Source organism: Hemiscyllium ocellatum, chromosome 32 (genome assembly GCF_020745735.1).
Source record: "Hemiscyllium ocellatum isolate sHemOce1 chromosome 32, sHemOce1.pat.X.cur, whole genome shotgun sequence".
In the NCBI taxonomy this organism is placed as follows: Eukaryota; Metazoa; Chordata; class Chondrichthyes; order Orectolobiformes; family Hemiscylliidae; genus Hemiscyllium; species Hemiscyllium ocellatum.
The window spans coordinates 44,668,613-44,688,732 of NC_083432.1; the positions used below are offsets into that span (position 1 = coordinate 44,668,613).

General features: G+C 40.7%; 1 protein-coding gene across 5 annotated transcripts in view; it reads left to right on the forward strand.

The window, feature by feature from the left end:
- The window catches only part of LOC132831016 (phosphatidylinositol 5-phosphate 4-kinase type-2 beta), a 120,862-nt gene that overhangs the window by 85,941 nt on the left and 14,801 nt on the right, over positions 1–20,120 (forward strand). For all 5 annotated transcript variants that reach the window (XM_060849040.1, XM_060849041.1, XM_060849042.1 and 2 more), the window contains 3 exons: positions 4,085–4,123; positions 14,024–14,137; positions 15,925–16,180. In XM_060849040.1, the coding sequence (XP_060705023.1) occupies positions 4,085–4,123; positions 14,024–14,137; positions 15,925–16,180 (409 nt within the window). The remainder of the gene's footprint in view (positions 1–4,084; positions 4,124–14,023; positions 14,138–15,924; positions 16,181–20,120) is intronic.

Here is a 20,120-nt window from a genome sequence, read left to right on the forward strand (position 1 = left end):
TAGATTTAATTTGGATCAATTTAAACATATTCCAATGAAAGTGAATATTTCCATTATATCAATAAAAATTGAAAGTCCACAGTTGTCCCCAAAGCTTTAACTGAATGCATACCGATCTATGCAAACTGATTAGTCCCAATGTGACTCCTGAACAGATTTAAATTATGTGATGTTTGGCGAAAGAATCTGGAACCATAAAATAGCACAGCACATGAGATTGATGTTCAGCCCATCAAGTCCGGCTTGACTGTTTGGAAGAGCAATCCAGTTAGTCCAGTCCCAGAGGAAAATATTTCTCCTTCAAGATTTGCTCTTGGAAGTCACTGCTGCATCTGTCATCACTAACCTATAAGGAAGTCCTTTACAAGTTTTAGCTACTCAATGCATAATAAGATCATCTTCTTTCATTGGGTTGGTTCTGATTCTTCATATTTGGTCACTGCTGTTGGCCTTGGTGCTGTCAGCTGGAGAGGGAAAAGACCATCCATGGATGTTGCTGCGCCTGGTTGCCAGGCAGCAATCCTTGCTGCAAGGTGCATATGTGCATGGTGTATGGCGGATGGATCGAAAAGTGTGACACTGGAAAAGCCAGCAGGTCAGGCAGCATCCGAGGAGCAGGAGAATCAATGTTTTGGGCATAAGCCCTTTATCAGAAATGGGATGGATCAAATTTGGATGTCCAAAAAACAGCCATTATTACAACAGTGATCAGTAGAACAGCAGCAGCAATAACTTGCATTCATATTGCTTCCTAACATTGTAAAGCATCTCCAGTTGCTTTAGAGAATTGCTACCAAATAGAATGTCATTGAGTGATATAAGGTGATAATAGGAGGCGTGAGTAAAAGCTTGGAGGAGAAAGTGAGGACTGCAGATGCTGGAGTCCAGAGCTGAAGCTTGGTCAAAGAGATGGGTTTTAAGGAACAAAAGTAAAGTGCTGCTAGAGAAATGCAGTGAGTCTGACAGCATCTGTGGAGACTAGGGTTTCAAGGAACTTCTGAAAGAAGAGGCAGAGAATTTCAGAGTGCAGCCGAAAGCAAGGGTGCCAGTGAAAGAATTGTTAAAACTAGGGATGGACCACCTGATGCACAATAGGAACGCTGAGTTTTAAGAGGATGGTAAAGCTGAAAGAAAGAAAGAGGTCTGGAGGGTTAAGGTCATGGAAGGATTTAAAAACTAAGATGAAAGATTTTAGTGCAAATTGCAGTTATGGAAATTGAGTCTTCAGGATTGCGGTTGTCATAAATGAAAATTTCATGATGCCATTATATAACAATGCTGGAACTCCAATGAAATTTTCAGAACTGAACTTGATAGATTTGTAAGTTCAAATGTTGAAATGTATGGAAGAAAGGCAGCTAACTGGAGTTAAGACATAGATCATTCATGATGTAATTTACCATACTCAAAGGGTTGACAGTCCTAATCATGTTTCTATGTAAAATAGCTGAAAATGTGTTGCTGGTCAAAGCACAGCAGGCCAGGCAGCATCTCAGGAATAGGGAATTCGACGTTTCGAGCATAAGCCCTTCATCAGGCTCGAAACGTCGAATTCCCTATTCCTGAGATGCTGCCTGGCCTGCTGTGCTTTGACCAGCAACACATTTTCAGCTGTGATCTCCAGCATCTGCAGACCTCATTTTTTACTCTATGTAAAATAGGCATATTAAGCATCAGCATGTCGTCCCATTTCAGTTACTTCAGCAAGATGCTGAGCTACACACACGTTGCATGCATTACCCAGAACAAGCTCCTAACTTCGATAGACTTATGTTGGAGCTGGATATTTTTTTAAAATTGCACCACAGAGAATTTTGTATTTTTGATAAGCAGGTAAAATTTGTGAGAGCTTAAACTGCTTGTTAGTTGAATTCTTCCCCATTGGCTGTCCTAACTTAGTGCTTGCTCAAATTTGCTACTTTACAAGGCAGATTATGGATTTGCTGAAAATGTGTTGCTGGAAAAACGCAGCAGGTCAGGCAGCATCCAAGGAACAGGAAATTCGACGTTTCAGGCATAAACCCATCATCAGGATGATGGGCTTATGCCCAAAACGTCGAATTTCCTGTTCCTTGGATGCTGTCTGACCTGCTGTGCTTTTCCAGCAACACATTTTCTGCTCTGATACTCCAGCATCTGCCGACCTCACTTTCTCCTCGAAGATTATGGATTTGCACCTGATTGTAGTTACCTACATGGGCAAATTCGGGTCTTGCATGTGCCCTGGCAGAGGCAGCATGCAAATGTCCAGTATTACCTCAGGGAAAGAAAGGAAATTGGATGGTGAACTCTTCCATTTCATATTTCTGCAACGCAGTCTCTCCTTGTTTCCGTTGGGAAAGTGAATGAAAATTTGCCATCTAAATGACTTGGAACTCAGGGATGCCCTCATAAGAACAGAGTACGATGCTCAACTCATTGACTGCCAGTTCCGACGTGCCACAGCAAGGAACCGTAATGACCTCCTTAGGAGACAGACCACGTGCTGCAACCGACAGGGTACCCTTTGTTGTCCCAGGAGCTGAAAAACTACGCCATGTTCTTCGTGACCTGCAACACATTATTGCTGAGGATGTTCACCTTGCCAAGACCTTCCTCACACCTCCACAAGCTCACCTTTAAACAACCACCAAACCTCAAACAGACCATTGTTCGTAGCAAGCTGCCTGGCTTTCAGGACAATTCCATACAACCCTGTCACGGTAGGCACTGCAAGACGTGTCAGAGTGTGGAAATGGATACCACCATGACACATGGGAACACCTCCCACCATGTCCGTGGCAGGTACTCATGTGACTCAGCCAACATTGTCTATCTTATACGTTGTAGGCAAGGATGCCTTGAAGCATGGTACATTGGGGAAACCGAGCAAAGGCCACGGCAATGGATGAATGGGCACCGCACAACAATCAACAGACAGGAGTGTTCCCTCCCAGTTGGGGAACACTTCAGCAGTTCAGGACATTTGACCTCGGACATTCGGGTGACCATCCACCAAGGCAAACTTCAGGACAGGCAGCAGCGAGAATGGCCGAACAGAGGCTGATAGCTAAGTTCCATACCCATAAGGAGGGCCTCAACCGGGTCCTTGGGTTCATGTCACACTACAGGTGACCACCATTGCACAATACACACACACAGAGGCATTCCTATATACACATACACATGGACACATGCGTTCACAGACACGCACACAGACACTCGCACACACCCCAACAGACACTCCCCACACTCCCACACTGACACATGCATCCTCTCACAGACTTAGACCACTCTACACTCACACACACACATACACTCTCTCTCTCACACTCAACCCCCCACCCCAGACACGCACACTCTCCTACAGACACGCACACACTCCCTCACTCGCACGTGCACCCCCTCACAGACTTAAGACACTCTACACTCACATACAAACACAGATACACACACTCTCACACTCTCAACCCCTCACCCCAGACAGACAGGCGCACACACACAAAAACCCACATGCAGACATATACGTTTGTGGGGTGAATTTGTACTTTCAGAGTTACATTGTACTTTGCTAAAAAACTGCATGAATTCATGTAAGACTCTTAACTCACTTTATAGATTAGAATCAGTCTAAACATTATGGCACAGACAGGGAACGCAAGGGGCTAACATCTGCATCATATTATCTGGCTAACACTAAGTGTTACAGTTAACCTGAGAATGTAACATTTAAAAAAACATCTTGTGATTTACATATGAAAGAAGTGAAACTATCATGGTATTGGAACAGATGAAAGACTCAACAAACAATCAAGGTATTTTTCAATGTATAATTTCAGTTACATCACACTGTAGACTTTTGCTATAAATTCTGTGTCTTACAATTGTGTCCTCCACACCCACCTGATGAAGGAGCAGTGCTCTGAAAGCTAGTGCTTCCAATTAAACCTGTTGGACTTTAACAGAGTGTTGTGTGCTATTTAACTTTGTACAATCCTTCTTGGTTTGTGTAGTGTACAGTGGAGTTAATCCTAATAAGAGTAGCATTTTATAATGTGCATGCTATTGGAAGGATAATGGTAATTTTTTTTGTTTTCTTCCTTAGGGCTCAACAGTGTCACGAGAAGCCAGTGGAAAAGAAAAGGTATGAATATCTACATTTATGCAATGCATGATCTTTCCCTCAGCTTCCAGCAGTACTCTTGCTTCTATATGCATTGATTTTGACTTAAAAGTACAATGAATACATATTCACAAGCAAAGTCAATTTGAAAATTCTGATTCATCAACCAGAGTCAGGATTTAATAATGCACTTTCATGTTTGTTTTGTACATACTTGTTATTTTTAAAACATATATTTCATTTTGTCATTGAAGATACAGTCTATTTATTAAACCGAGTTATCAATCTATTTTGTATTCATGTAGCTGACAAGACTCCCATTGTAAGATTTAAGGATGGTTATTGACATCGGTTTTTTTGTAATAGGACAGAGAGCTATTTTAATCTATGCCTGACATTGTTGCTTCAGAGTCTATGAAGTATTACTAAAGCCAGCTATGAAAATACAAGAATAGGATGCAATATTTTGTGGTGTAGTGTGAAGCTCCATTCCACCGAGCCTCAAGGAACTTGGATTAGAGTTGTACCAGTTGCTTTTTTGTTGAATTTATCAATATCATCCATACTGTCTTGTCAATGTGTCCACTCAGAGAAAGGAGCACTACTACTGCTCCTGTGCATCTCCCAGCAGCTGAGCTAGATGCTTGGCCAGGAATAAGAGAGAATGTGGCAAAAGAAAAATATTTTATCCTTCTTACTACATAGATGCAGCATTGGTAGTGACTATTGTGTTGCGGCTATTCTAAGTCTGTAAAGCATTGCAAATGGTAAAGAGATGAGTGGCAGTCATTCTGAGTTTAGCTGCTGTACTTTTCCATACATCAATCATTTGCTTTATACGATAGGCAGGTTCACTGCAGTGAAAGGGTAATAGTGATTGGGATAATGCATGTGGTATATCATTTCATTGTAGGAGTTATTAGAGAACAAGTCACTCAATCCATCAAAAGATACTAACATGCAGTTAGAGCTTAATTCTTACAGTTTAGGTTTGTTTCCAAGTGTCCATGCTGGAAGTCTTAAATTGTGGGATTCACAACTGCATAAAATAGTTGATGTGAATAGCACAGATAAATTTGAGGGAAAGCTGAAAAAGCATAAGGTGTTTTTTTTAAAAAAGGAAGAATTTGCTGACTGATTGATGAAGGGAGGTTAGAGAAAGCTTGAGTAGAGCACTAATATTGGTGTAGACCAGTGGGGCTGAATGACCTGTTTCTGTGTTGTAAACTCATAAGTAATTGACATGTTATCAAGAACTGTCTAAAGTTGTTATGTAGGCAATTGAATCAGATTCAAAACGTCAAAAATTAAATTGCAATGAACATTAGACATTGTCCACTGCAGCACTTAGCCATATAAATTAGGAGTTTTTGTGTGTTTGTCAGTAAAATGATGAAAACTAGAGCGTGCAAGCTGTGTTGAATCATTTTTGAGTGCTTTACGCCTGTGGTTACTGATTAGTGAAAGATGTTTAAGCAATCATGTGTAAGATTATTTATATATGTAAGTTTATCTATATTGTGTATGTGTGTTTCCTGCTGAGATATATGCATGTCTCAAAATTGTAAGACCAAAAGATATAGGAGCAGAAATTAGGCCATTCAGCCAATCAAGTCCGTTCCCCCATTCAATCATGGCTGATAAGTTTCTCAAGCCCATTCTCTCGCTTTCTCCCCGTAACCTTTGATCCCCTAGATACTCAAGAACCTATTTATTTCAGTCTTAAATATACTGAACGACCTGGCCACCACAGCCTTTGTGGCAATGAATTCCATAAATTCACTACTCTCTGGCTGAAGAAATTTCTCCTTATCTCTGTCTAAAAGGTCTTCCCTTCACTCTCAGGCTGTGCCCTTGGGTCCAAGTCTCTTCTGCAATTTATATTGCCCTCGTCACACTTCTGTCGCTTCTAATGGACAACACTACCCTAATTGATGCATACCCTACCGACTGTCGCTTACAGATTAAAAGTCGACTTTTATGCAGGACACAACATAGCTGTTGGTGCATACGACACTATATATGAGAGGTCAACTTTGAGAAAAGCAATGCATGTACCGATAGACAAGTGCGGAGTCCATGAAACATGTTCCCTCTATGATTTAGGTTCAGGCAATATCTAAATTGCAAACACTTGAATAAGTTTACTATTAGAAAGTATCTTTAGAATGCGATGCAGAGCTCTTATTTTGAAGTTTTGTAAAACAATGCAATGGATCGTTTATTGTGGAATGTGTGTTGATGTTTCCATAGTATCAAAATGAAGAAACTGACAGCCAAGGTCATCACACTCCATGACCAAATATGTAAGAAAAATTATGACCTGTTCACCATATTTACTTCTCAAAAATTACAATTTCTGGATCAAATGGGAGGGAGGAATCTCTTTATGCAAAGGCTTTAACTGCCTATTTCCAAATCAGAATTCCCCTAAGCTGAGAGAAATGCTTTACTCATTCTTTATCATTCAAGTAACAATTGCAACATGATGTTGAAGTTATAACTAAAAAATACTGTTGCAAATATTTATTTTTCTGTTTCCTCCTTGGGAAATGTATTAATATGTAGCATTTTTTGAAGGCCATTTATTTGTAGATGCTATTTAAAAATATATACTTTTTATCACATGTTGCTAAAAATAGATATACTTTTAATCCTATAAGCAAAAGAATGGTTTGAAGGAAGAATATTAAAATTGTGTTTTCCACACTTGAATGAAGTGACTGTGAAAACTCTTTGGAAGGAATCATTCTTCAATCACATGTCCCCAAAAGGAAGCTGTGATCACAGAGAGTGGGTCAGAGTGTTTGGGGCTTTGTCAGCACAGGGGACTGTGAAGGTAGCTTCCCTGCTGGAGTCACAGAACCACCAACATCGTCAAAATCGCAAAACGCTACATAACTAGTAAAAGCACAGCACTGGCCAATGTCATCAGAGAGGAGTATTGGATCAAAATTGGCACATCTGGAACTCATGTCAGTTTTTCATGGCAAAAGTCATCATTAATAATATGGATTTGCAAATACTGAAGGCAGTTGCAGGAATGTGAAGTTCCTTGGGCATCTAAATCCATGAAGCACTAATATCTTTTACGAATGGAACTCTGCTGTTCTTACCTGGTCTGGCCTACATGTGACTCTGTAACAGTGAAGGAATCCACATATCACATGAATGAGTAATGTAAAAATAAATGAGAGAAGGTGAAGAAATTCTATCAGTGATGCTTTTGCCACATTTTGTCACTTTCAGACAAACCAACCACTATGGACTGGACGTTGTCCAGATGGCCGCAAACTGTCACCCTCCAACAAGTCATGTTTCCTCAACTCTCAGATCTCCAGCTTCCCAGGGAAAGATAAAGAAGATGCTTCAAAGATGTTCTAAAACCATTGTTGAAGTTCAGCAGCAGTGTCATTTAATATGTGGCTGATGCTCACCCGCAATTGTTCAGAACAGCATTAAATTGACCATGAAGCTGCATCACATTTTGACTCATAACAACTTAACAGTGAGACAACGCAGTAGCCGAGGAGGGAAGAAAAGGAAGCATATCCAAGACTCCAGATCATACCACCTCCTGGAATACCCTACACCATGTGCTCAGAGGGCTGGCAGTCGAGAATTGGCCTTGTCAGTCACATTTAGAGTGGTCCTGGAAAACCGCAGCAGGTCAGCCAGCATCTGAGGAGCAGGAAAATCGACTTTTCGGGCAGGAGCCCTTCAACCGGGCATCAGATTCCTGATGAAGGGCTCCTGCCCAAAACATCGATTTTCCCGCTCCTTGGATGCTGACTGACCTGTTGTGCTTTTCCAGCATCACTATAATCTTGACTCTAATCTCCAGCATCTGCAGTACTCACTTTCGCCTGGTCAGTCATATGAAGACCCACAGTTGAAACACACAACCCTGAGAAGACATCATCTACAAATTAACGGTCAGTCAACTGAGCATTGGAGGTAGAAGCACTGAAATTAAAGAAAAATAAACTGACACTGCTTCTGAAGATACTTTACGGATGAGCTGGGAAATCATAAATGGTCTTCTTTCCTGACACCCATCTGAAGAACTGGAATAAAATTAAATGTATAGGTTCAGATGGGCAAGCAGCTGCAGATATTTGAAGTGGTACATTTTCAGTCAGTCAAGAATATATTGTTTCAGAGATTTGAATATACAATGCCATTTAATTATGGAAGACAAGTGGTGTTGATCATGTTGTAAGCACAAAAGTGAAATTTCCTTCCTTCCAAACAGAGAGATCTTATAACATTTCACTGAGGGTTCATATACATGAAAGGATGATGTCACATTTGGTGGGAAGACAAATAATGAGGATGATGCAAAGAGTCTGCAGAAGGTGATATAGACAGGTTAAGCAAGTGGGCAATAAGTTAACAAATGGAATGTAATATGGGAAATATGAGGTTACGCAGTTTCTCAGGAAGAATTGAGCAGCTGAATATTTTTTAACTAGAGAAAGAATGCCAAAAGCTACATAACAGTGAGGTTTGGGATCCTCGTACATGAATTGTAAAAAGCTACCATCCAAGTTCAGCAGGTAATGGGGAAGGAAAATGGAATGTTGTCTTTTGTTTCAAAGGGAAAAGAGTATAAGAATAGGTAAAGTTTACTAAAACTATACAAGGCACCAATTAGACAACAACTGGAATACTGTGAACAGTTTTGGACCCCTTGTCTAAGGTAGGCTATACTGGCTTTGCAGATGGCCCAGAGGAGGTCCACCAGGCTGATCCTGGGTAAGGAGGAACTGTCTTATGAGGACAGGTTGAGTGGGTTGGGCCTGTTGCCCATTTAAGACAGAGATGAGGAAGTTCTTCTTTCAGGGTAGTGAATCTCTGGAATTCTTCCCCACAAAGGGGTTGAGGCTGAGTTGTTAAGCCTATTCAGGGCTGAGTTAAGCAGATTTTTAATTGGTAAGGGAATCAAAGATTATGGGAAAAAGGCAGGAAGGTGGAGTTGAGGAATATCAGAGCAACCATGATCTCATTGAATGGCGGAGCAGAGTCAGTGGTCTAAATTGCCTGTTTCTGATCCGACATCATCTGATCTCACTGTGGCTATTGACTTTTCTGAATAAGGAAGATCTGTCCCTAAATGATTTGTAAATATTTATCAGGTAATACATTGGCAGAAAAATTTAAGCTAAAGTAGATGGATTCACTTGAGGTCATAGCACAGTATCTGGGATTGGAAGAAGAGCACAAGCCAAATGGTTCGCAGCTTGAGTTAGCTAGAATTCTGTCGCAACTAAAGCAGTTTGAGAGAGAAAAAGCGATGCAAATGTTTGAACTTAAACTTCAAAGAGAGAAAGAAATCATGAAGCATGATCTACATAATTAAAAGCTTAGATTTTGGACATTAGGAGAGTATAGTAGTTTGGACAAGGAAGGAGGTCCCATTCTTAAGTTAGATTTAACCAAAAAGTTTTCTATTGGTCATAAGGAGAAGCAGATATTTTCTCTCATTTGTGAATTTGCTAAAGGATTGAAGACCTCAAAAGATCTCATTGATATGCTACAAAGTGTGCTGGCTAATAAATTGATGGATGTGTATCCTAGTTTTTTTTTTTAGAACACCTGTCCTCAAATTGTGAGACAGTTAGAGTGGTGGCACTTATCTCCTATTAGTTTGTTCCTGAAGCTTGCTAGTTAAGATTTAGATTTTAAGGCAAACCCAGTCAGATATTTAATGAATTTTCTGGGAAAAAGTAAACATGATGGGATCTCTAGTGTCGTTTGTTGGAACAAATGAACTTAATAGTTTGAGCAAACCTTTGATAATTCGAGGGACTTTGTCATTATGGAAGAATTCAGGAATAGTATTCCATTAACAAGTAAAGTTCTTATTTGGATGAATGGCAGGTAGCTAAGGTCAAAGAGGAAGCTCCTGTGGGAGATGCATATGATATTTCTCACCAGCATCCAAATATCCAAACTTTGCCATATGGAAACCAGTAAGGAGACTGGAGCAGTAATCTGGTTTTAGGGAGAAGGCAGAAACTGACCCAGTTAATTGAACATGGAATACAGAGAATAAGAGTAAAAAATGAGGTCTGCAGATGCTGGAGATCACAGCTGCAAATGTGTTGCTGGTCAAAGCACAGCAGGCCAGGCAGCATCTCAGGAATAGAGAATTCGACGTTTCGAGCATAAGCCCTTCATCAGGAATAAGAGAGAGAGAGCCAAGCAGGCTAAGATAAAAGGTAGGGAGGAGGGACTAGGGGGAGGGGCGATGGAGGTGGGATAGGTGGAAGGAGGTCAAGGTGAGGGTGATCAGAGGAGATGACCTGGGGGGTGCAGTGAGAGAGGGACTCACTGAAATCCTTGTAGAGGGAGGAAGAGAGCTTCTTCAAGGAAGGCATCCTTGTAAGAGGATTCGCAGTAGGTTAAAATCTTCGAGTAAAAAATGAGGTCTGCAGATGCTGGAGATCAGGAATAGAGAATTCGACGTTTCGAGCATAAGCCCTTCATCAGGAATAAGAGAGAGATTTCGAGCATAAGCCCTTCATCAGGAATAAGAGAGAGATTTCGAGCATAAGCCCTCTCTTCCTCCCTCTACAAGGATTTCAGTGAGTCCCTCTCTCACTGCACCCCCCAGGTCATCTCCTCTGATCACCCTCACCTTGACCTCCTTCCACCTATCCCACCTCCATCGCCCCTTCCCCTAGTCCCTCCTCCCTACCTTATATCTTAGCCTGCTTGGCTCTCTCTCTCTTATTCCTGATGAAGGGCTTATGCTCGAAACGTCGAATTCTCTATTCCTGAGATGCTGCCTGGCCTGCTGTGCATACAGAGAATAAGAGCAATGTAGAGAAACCAATACTTCTCATTACCATGACATGCGTCACACATGCGGCATGGTGGCACAGTGGTTAGCACTGCTGCCTCACAGCGCCTGAGACCCGGGTTCAATTCCCAGTGTGGAGTTTGCACGTTCTCCCCGTGTCTGCGTGGGTTTCCTCCGGGTGCTCCGGTTTCCTCTCACAGTCCAAAGATGTGCGGGTCAGGTGAATTGGCCATGCTAAATTGCCCGCAGTGTTAGGTCAATTACCCCTTACCTAAAGTAGTACCTTAGGTAAGGGGTGAATGTAGGGGTATGGGTGGGTTGCGCTTTGGTGGGTCGGTGTGGACTGGTTGGGCCGAAGGGCCTGTTTCCACACTGTAAGTAATCTAATCTAAAAAAGCAAATTGTAGGAAACAGAATGGTGAGCTGGTGGAGTTTATTTGCATATAGTCCTCAGAAAACACTGTATCAGTAAAGGAAATGGACTAAATAAATAGCCTTGGTGCATACAAGAGGAATTTCCACATGGAAAGAAGCATCAGAAAGTAAAGCTTTCTGCAAACCACTTAGGGATAGATCTTCCCTCCCCAAATAAGTTGTCATAACCGACAAAGCCATTTTGATTTTCAATATGTATAGTAGAATGCTTTATGAATCTAATTGCATCTGATATTTTTAGTGGGAATAAATGCCACAGGTTTGAAGGGAAAGTCCCAGAATTTTTGAGAAGGAACCTCACAAGATTGTTATCCTGAAACATACTGGTTAAGCTCAGAGTTTAACATTAACAAAGGATTTGGACTTCTCTTCATAACATTTGCTGAATCAAAATGTAATAATGCAGGGTGCTGATGGGAAGTGTTTGCCTTTTCCATTGAATGAGATGAAGTCAGATTGTGCTCTGGTTAAAAGTGTCTTCTTTGGTTGGAAATGTTATGAAACTGCTTATTAAAAAGTATAAATTTTTATACTTGGAATATAATTGGAACATAAATACGATGCTTGTGCTGACTCAAGTATGTTTATCAGATGGATGGCAGCCATATACTCAAAGACCTCCTGTCTGGTGAACTGGCCACTGGGTCATGACGGCCTGGGCATCTATCCCTCTGCGACAGGGGCATGTGAGCGAAATATGAAGCTGGGTGAGCATGTTGCTGTCCACTGGAAAATCATTGCTGATGGCCGTGATCTTTGGAGCTGACTGCTACGGTATTGGAAGCAACGAGCAGAAATGCAGTGATCAGCTGGCTGAGAAGAGTCTGGTGAAAACCAAGGCCAGCAAATCATGTTCCAACTTGTCTCACTATCTTCCTCTGTGGCAAAGCAGCTGACAGTGTTTAATGCCAAAAAGTGTGATGCTGGAAAAGCACAGCCAGTCGGGCAGCATCCAAGGAGCAGGAGAGTCACGTTTCGAGCATAAGCTCTTCATCCTACCTGTCAGTGTTTAATACTGAGTTTATCACCATAATGCAAACCATTGGCTTACAAGACTGAAAAATGAGAAATTCTGTTGCAACAAATAACTATCTTTTTCAGCAAGTGAATTATAAAGAAAACTTAATTAAAATCCCCACATTGTATGTTTGTAACTTTTGACTGTAAATGTTGGTTGATCTGGTAGTATTAAAATTAAAAAGTCAGAGGGTTCAGTTTGAGTTATCAATGATCGTGAGAAAGGAACATCATTTTAAGCTCAATCTCTGCCTTGTGTGGATTTAGCAGGTCCACATTAAGGTGGCTACAAGCATGTCAAAGTTGGCCTTGATGCCCCTGAACTAGGAAGTGAAAGAACCTTTCTGAATTTTGCAAATGCAGACTGAATTGAACTTGGTGGATAAGTATCCAACTAATGGTCACAATCTAAATGTATGCATAAAGCATAATGATTTAGTCAAGCTACTTCAAGTGACATCTGTGTCACTATATCTGGACATGTGACTCAGATTTCTACTGTCACTTCCTATGTGATTGACGTGGTACAACATGTTGGTTGTATGCATAACTGTTACTAAGTAGGTGCCCATACGACTGATGTCTGTAGTGGTCACTTGCATTGGTCAACCTCATTTTAAGCAATTGTGTTGATATTGAATTTTTGGGATTCAAACTATGGCTACACGGAGAACACTTGGAGCTAAACAAACATAAGACTATAGGGCCGAGTGCAGGAAAGTGAAACTTATGTAGGTAATGGTGCATTTTTGGCAGTACAGACTTGTTGGTATGAAGAGCCTTTTCAGCACAGTTATGATTCTACCATTCTAAACATGATTCATTGTTTTGATAAAATAAGTGCTCGAATGATGGGTCCATCATGAAAATGGAGGTTTGCAAATAGTTTTAATGATTCCTGGTCCACACTATAGCAAATACGTTTCTTCAGATGGAAATACCTTATAAACCACACATCATTTGCAAATCCCCAATATTAATCACTTCACCATTGATAGCCGTGCTTTAAATTGCCTGTGCTCTAAATAATAAAATCCCCTCTCTAAATTTCTCGATATCTGTACCCATCTCTCCATAAGACACTTGTTAAAACCTAACAACTTAGGTCACCTGCACTAATATTTTTTGTATGAGCTGGTGTTACATTTTGTTTGGTAGTTCTTCGGAACGTTTTAATTATTTATTGGTGCTACATAAAAATGCAAGTGTAATCATCTTGTGTCTAGCAAGTCTGTCACATTTCAGATGCCACAGGCTTTACAGTGTGTGCATAAGGATCTTAAAGTAGCAGACTGTACTTTGCAATATTTTTCAAAGCACTTATTCTGCAGTGCCCCCCCCCCCAGAAAACAAAATGTTGCTATCCCTACAGATGAATAGGATAGAAAATTCCCTTTATTTATGTGTATTAGAGAATCAGTTATGTTTGGATTAAACTAAACCAACTAGATTGTTGTCTCTTACTGAAGTGGTGAAACAAGCCTTGTACTTGGGGGAAGAAAATTCATCAGAATTTCTATCAACATTCAAGGCAATTGGCAAGAGTAGCCATGACGTGTCACAAACAAGTTTTTTTTTCAAAAATAGAATTAATTCCAATGTCCATGTCCATCATGTACAGTGTTTTATAATTGAGTGTGATCTGTCTTATTCTGCTGCAGGCCAAGGAATTACCAACACTGAAAGACAATGATTTCCTAAATGAAGGGCAGAGAATTCAAATTGGAGACGAAAACAAAAAGATGTTTTTGGACAAACTCAAGCGTGATGTTGAGGTCAGTATTTGTTGTTGCAATTTACCTCTAGAAAATCTGAGACCACTGAGAAAGTACAGTGCTTCCAAAATGATTCCTATTTGAATACGTGTTTGGTCATTTAGAGACCTGATATTAAACAATGTTTGCCTCCTGTGCCAGTTGATTACTTGTATCCTGACTGGATTTTTGAGACTCAGAAATTGTGGGAGATTCAGCAATGGTAATGACATTGAATGCCAAGGGAGCATTCAGATCAAGTTGCAGTGGCTTTGCAACGAAAAAATATGAAATAGTACTGGAACAATACATTTTTCAATATCAGAGCTTATGGTTAGAAACAAAGGGATGTATAAACAAGAAGATGCCAAGCATTCTTTACATTCTGTTTTACCAACCACTTAGTCTTCACTACATGCTTTAATGTCACCATCCCTCCAAGGTGAGTTGGAGTTGACATATAGATCAGCTGGGATTTAATTGATTGGCAAAACAGAATTTTAAGAATGGTTGGCATCCTCTTGATTATACATCCCTGTGTTTCGAACCATACGCTCTGATATTGAAAAATGTATTGTTCCAATGCTATTTAATATTTTCTCATTGCAAAGCTACTGCAACCTTATTTGTATGCTTCCTTGGCATTCAGTGGCATTACCATCTTGCACTGAATCTTGCACTGTCAATATTTTGGGGTAACCATTGACCAGAAAATGAACTGGATTAGCCGTATAAATACTATGGCTCCAAAAGCAGGTCAGGGTCTAAGCATTTTGCAACAGTAACTACCTCTCATTTCCCAGAGCCTGTCTGCCATCTACAAGGTACAAATCACATGTCTGATGGAATACTCCTTATTAGCCTGGATGAGTGCAGCTCCAATAATAATCAAGAAGCTTGACATCATTCAGGGCAAAAATTGGTACTCTATCAATAAACATTTACTTCCTCCACCAACATGCCCAGTTGTTCCAGGTGTGTAGCATTCACATTATGCACTGCAGAATTTCACCAGAGCTTCTTACACAACACCTTCTAAGTTGACAACCACTCCCTTCTGGAAGGAAAAGGGCAGCAGATTCACCATACTGATTTGGAAATATATTATGGTTCCTTCAGTGTCGCTGGGTGAAAATCCTGGAACTCCCTCCCTTCCAACGTTGTGGGTGTGCCTACATTAAATGTACTGCAGAAGTTCAAAGGCAGCTCACCAACCCCTTGAGCAATTAGGGATGGGCAATAAACGCTGACCTCGTCAAAAAAAACCCACATCCCGTGAATGAGTTTTTTTTAAAATAATTCTCTATAATGGTCTTGCCTCTGCAATCAGTCGTAATGAAGCTGTTACTTAATGTGCACCAGTATTGCTTTCAAGTTGCACTACAGTGTGCCTGTGATGCCAGCTTGTTCTGTATGGCTGTCTCACAGATGGTGACCACCTCATGAAAGGCCTCAGTATTCACCAATTTAAGGACACTCTTTATGTTTTCTAGACATGAATCTTTGTGGGTCCCAGGAAATTTGCTTTCAATTTGAAGCAAGCTGGACCGACCCACTATTGGGTCTTAGTGTGGTGGTGGGGTTTCATGCTACGTAAAGACTGTATTTGCAAGGTCTGGTGTACTACAGTGTGTCTGCTTTGCAATGGGGCGTTGTTCTTCAGCATATAGATTGATTTTTCACTTTAAATTGATAAATAGGTTCAAATACCTTTAGGACTTTATGAGCAGTCATATTGTGTTGCCCGAGTGATAACCTTGACCAGATACACAAACAATCTAACTTTGCTTAATTTGTTTCTTTAACAGTTTTTAGCACAGCTGAAGATCATGGATTACAGTCTGTTAGTTGGCATCCATGATGTGGATCGTGCCGAGCAAGAAGAGATGGAAGTGGAGGAGAAAGGCGACGAAGAAGATTGTGAAAATGATGGAATGGGTCATCCAGTTGGTTCATATGGAACTCCACCAGACAGTCCTGGAAATATGCTGAATTTTCCACGAATTTTTGGACCAGGAGAGTTTGATCCAACAGTTGATGTATATGCTATAAAGAGCTATGACAGTAAGCAGATTGTTAACATTTCTTTTTAAAAAGGTACTTTAGTTTAAAGCTTTTGATACTTAACACTATTGTGAGAGCATCTGTACAGAAAGAAGCAGTTAGTATTTCAAGTCCGATCCAGCTGCTATTCCGAACTGAAGAAGAGTCCTGTCTGAAACATTCACCGTGTTTCTCTCTCTACAAATGCTGCCAGATCTACTGAGTTTCTCCAGCATTCTGTCTTTTTATTTCAGGTTTTCAGCATCTGCAGTATTTTACTTTCATGCCATTGTGGAAGCACTTTTTTTTGGCTTAGACAGTCCCTTTGGTTCAAGTATGACTTGCTTTCACTTGGGATCGATAGGGCCTGGAATGGCTGACAAGTCCAACATGTATTCAGCAGACTCTGTCACATTTGGCATTTTTGGTGATTGAAGATAAACTGGTCATCCCGAGGTTTATGTTCTCCCTGTGATCTTGGATTTCACCTCTGCACATTCCCATTTGTATTCATTACCTTCCAGAATGTACCTTCTCCCTTCTGATTGCAACCCAGGGTGTCCCATGGGAAGGCAGATAATCATTGACCTCTTCAGGGATACTTTGGGAGCACATCACCAAATAATTTGCAGTGTTGGTAGGAAAAGGCTTAATGTCACAATTTCAAGGCTTTTAATGAGACTTTGCCAATGTCTGTCACAATGCTTAAAGAAAATTCCCCTGGTCTCCTAACAGAGTCATTGAGTTGTACAGCACAGAAACAGACCCTTCAGTCCAACTCATCTCTGCTGACCAGATGTCCTAAATTATTACAGTCCCATTTGCCAGCATTTGGCCCATATCCCTCTAAACCCATCCCATTCATGAACCCATCCTGATACCTTTTAAATATTGTAATTGTACCAGCTTCCACTGTCTCCTGCCACAGCTCATTCCGTACAGGCTTCACCCACTGTATGAACAAGTTGCCCCTTAGGTCTGTTTTGTATCTTCCCTCTCACCTTAAACCTATGGCATCTGGGAAGAATCCTTTTCCATGCCCCACATGATTTTATAAACCTCAATGAAGTCACCTTTCAGCCTCTAATGCTCCATGGAACATAACCCTAGACTATTCAGCCTTTCCCTATAGCTCAAACCTTCCAATCCTGGTAACATCCCTGTAAATCTTTTCTGAATCTGTTCAAGTCTAACAACATCTTTCCAATAGTAGGAAGACCAGAATTTAATGCAGTATTTCAGAAGTGGCCTCACCAATGTCCTATTTAGCCACAACATGTCATCCCAACTCCTATACTCAATGCACTGATCAATAAAGGCAAGCATACCGAACACCACCTTCACCACTCTGTCTACCTCTGACTCAACCTTCAAGGAACTATGAACCTGCACTTCAGTCTCTTTACTCAGCAACACTCCCCAGAACTCTATCATTAGGTGTACAAGCCTGCCCTTGTTTGTCTTACTAAATTAATCTCCATCTGCCACTCCTGAGCCCATTTACTCAAGGTCCTGAGATAACCTTCTTCACTGTTCACTACATGAATTCACTACACTAATTTTGGTGACATCCTCAAACTTACTAACCGTACCTCCTGTATTCACATCCGAATCATTTCTGTAAATGACAAAAAACAACGGACCCAGCACCAATCCTTGCAGCACACCGCTGGTCACAGGTCTTCAGTACAAAAAATAACCCTCCACCACCACCTTCTGAATCCTACCTTCAAGCCAATGTTGTATCCCAAGTGATTAGTTCTCCCTGTATTCCATGTGATCCAACCTTGCTGACCAGTTTACCATTCGGAACCTTATTGAACACCCTGCTGAAGTTCGTATAGATCTTGTCCACCACTCTGCCTCTATCAATCTTCTTTGTCACTTCAAGCTACTCAGTCAAGTTGATTTCCCATGTACAAAGCCATGTTGACAATCCCCAATCAGTCCTTGCCTTTCCAAATACATGTAAATTTAGGGCAACACAGTGGCTCAGTAGTTAGCACTGCCTCACAGCGCCAGGGACCTGGGTTCAATTCCTGCCCCTGGGCAACTGTGTGTGTGTGGAGTTTTCACATTCTCCCCATGTCTGCGTGGGTTTCCTCCAGGAGATCCGGTTTCCTCCCACAATCCAAAGATGTGCAGGTTAGGTGAATTGGCCATGCTAAATTGCCCATAGTGTTAGGTGCATTAGTCTGGGGTAAATATAGGGTAGGGGAATGGATCTGGATGGATTACTCTTCAGAGGGTTGGTGTGGACTTGTTGGGCTGAAGGGCCTGTTTCCATACTGTAAGGAATCTAATCTAATCTAAATTCTGTCCCTCGGAATTGCCTCCAGCAACTTAGCCACCACTGACACCAAGCTTACCGTTCTATAGTTCTCCGGCTTTTGCTTACCACCTTTCTTAAATAATAGTATCACATTAGCCACCTTCCAGTCTTACAGCATTTCCCCTTGGCTATTAATGATCCACATGTCTCAGCAAGGCACCCAACAATCATTTCCCTAGATTTCTACAAAATTCTGAAAAAGACCTGCTTCGGGTCACAGGGATGTATCCACCTTTGTGCATTTTAAGACTCCAGCACCTTCTCCTCCATAATGTGGATGCTTCTCAAGAGATCATTATTTATTTCTCCACGTTATTTAGTTTCCATTATCCTTCTCCACAGTTAATACTGATGCAAAATACTTGTTTAGTATCTCACCCATCTCCTGCAGTTCCACACATAGATGATCTTGTTGATTTTTAAGGAACCCTATGATCTCCCTATTACTTAATGTATTTGTAGAATCTCTTTGGATTCTCCTTAACCATATTTGTCAAAGCTATATCATGTCCCTTTTTTGCCCTCCTGATTTCCCTCTTGAGTCAAGTTTTACCCCTTCTCTAGTAGGTACATCCATGTACTGAATAAGAAAATTTTCTTGTACACACTTAAATTCCTCCCCATCCAAGCCTTTAATACTATGGCAGTCCAGTCAATGTTTGGAAAGTCAAAATCTCCTCCCATTACAACCCTATTTTTTTCCTACAGATATCTGAGATCTCCTTACAGATTTGCATCTAATTTCCCACTGACTTTCGGGGTCCCTATGGTATTGTAGGGAAAGAAGCTGTTCAATGTGGCATTGATTTACAGACAGTGGGTGTTCCTTACATCTTGCATCTGGATGAGAGAGATTTTGTAAACTTGTTCTCTTTTAAAATGCTTTTTCCGCCGACGCAGATTTTATCTTAAAAACATGCGAAGCTAGCATTGGTTAGCAATTGCCGAGGTTACACACAACCCCAGACTAAAATTATTAAATTCACTTTGTCCAGCAAGCAAAAAGTCCTGTTTTTTTTTTCAAACTCAGCCTTCTCTGCAGCCAGCACTAACGAGGGTGGCAAATTCATTTCTTGACTGTTGGGGGATGTGGAAACTAGCCCTTAAACATTCAATATAGAAGTAACTGAGTTACTATTTGCCTATTTCTGTGTTCACTTCAAAGTAAATTGTACAAAAGAATTGTATTGTTTTGTTTCTACTTCAGAATTTACATTAGTCTTAAATGAACTATCTGGTTTTCAATATTATCCTGTAGATCTACAATCCTTTCTGTATTCCTCTTGATGCTGCTGCCCCTTCTCCCTTTAAGGCATTCATTAAAACCAAATCCTCTGACCAAGACCAAGGTTTTAGTTACCTGTTCTAATATCATTTTAAATTGCTCAATGTTGCATTTTGTTTGATAACATCCTGTAAAGTGCCTTGGTAACTCACCATATTAAAGTTGGTATCTAAATGTAATCTGTTTTAATTTATATGAGGTGAGATCTGATTAAGAATGAGGTGAGTCTATACAGCACATCAGCATAGCTTTGATTATTTAGTATTTTACACATTTCTGGAACCACAGCTCAGCAGTGCATGGTCTAAGTGTTAATTGAACCTTATTGCTTCCAGCTGTACATT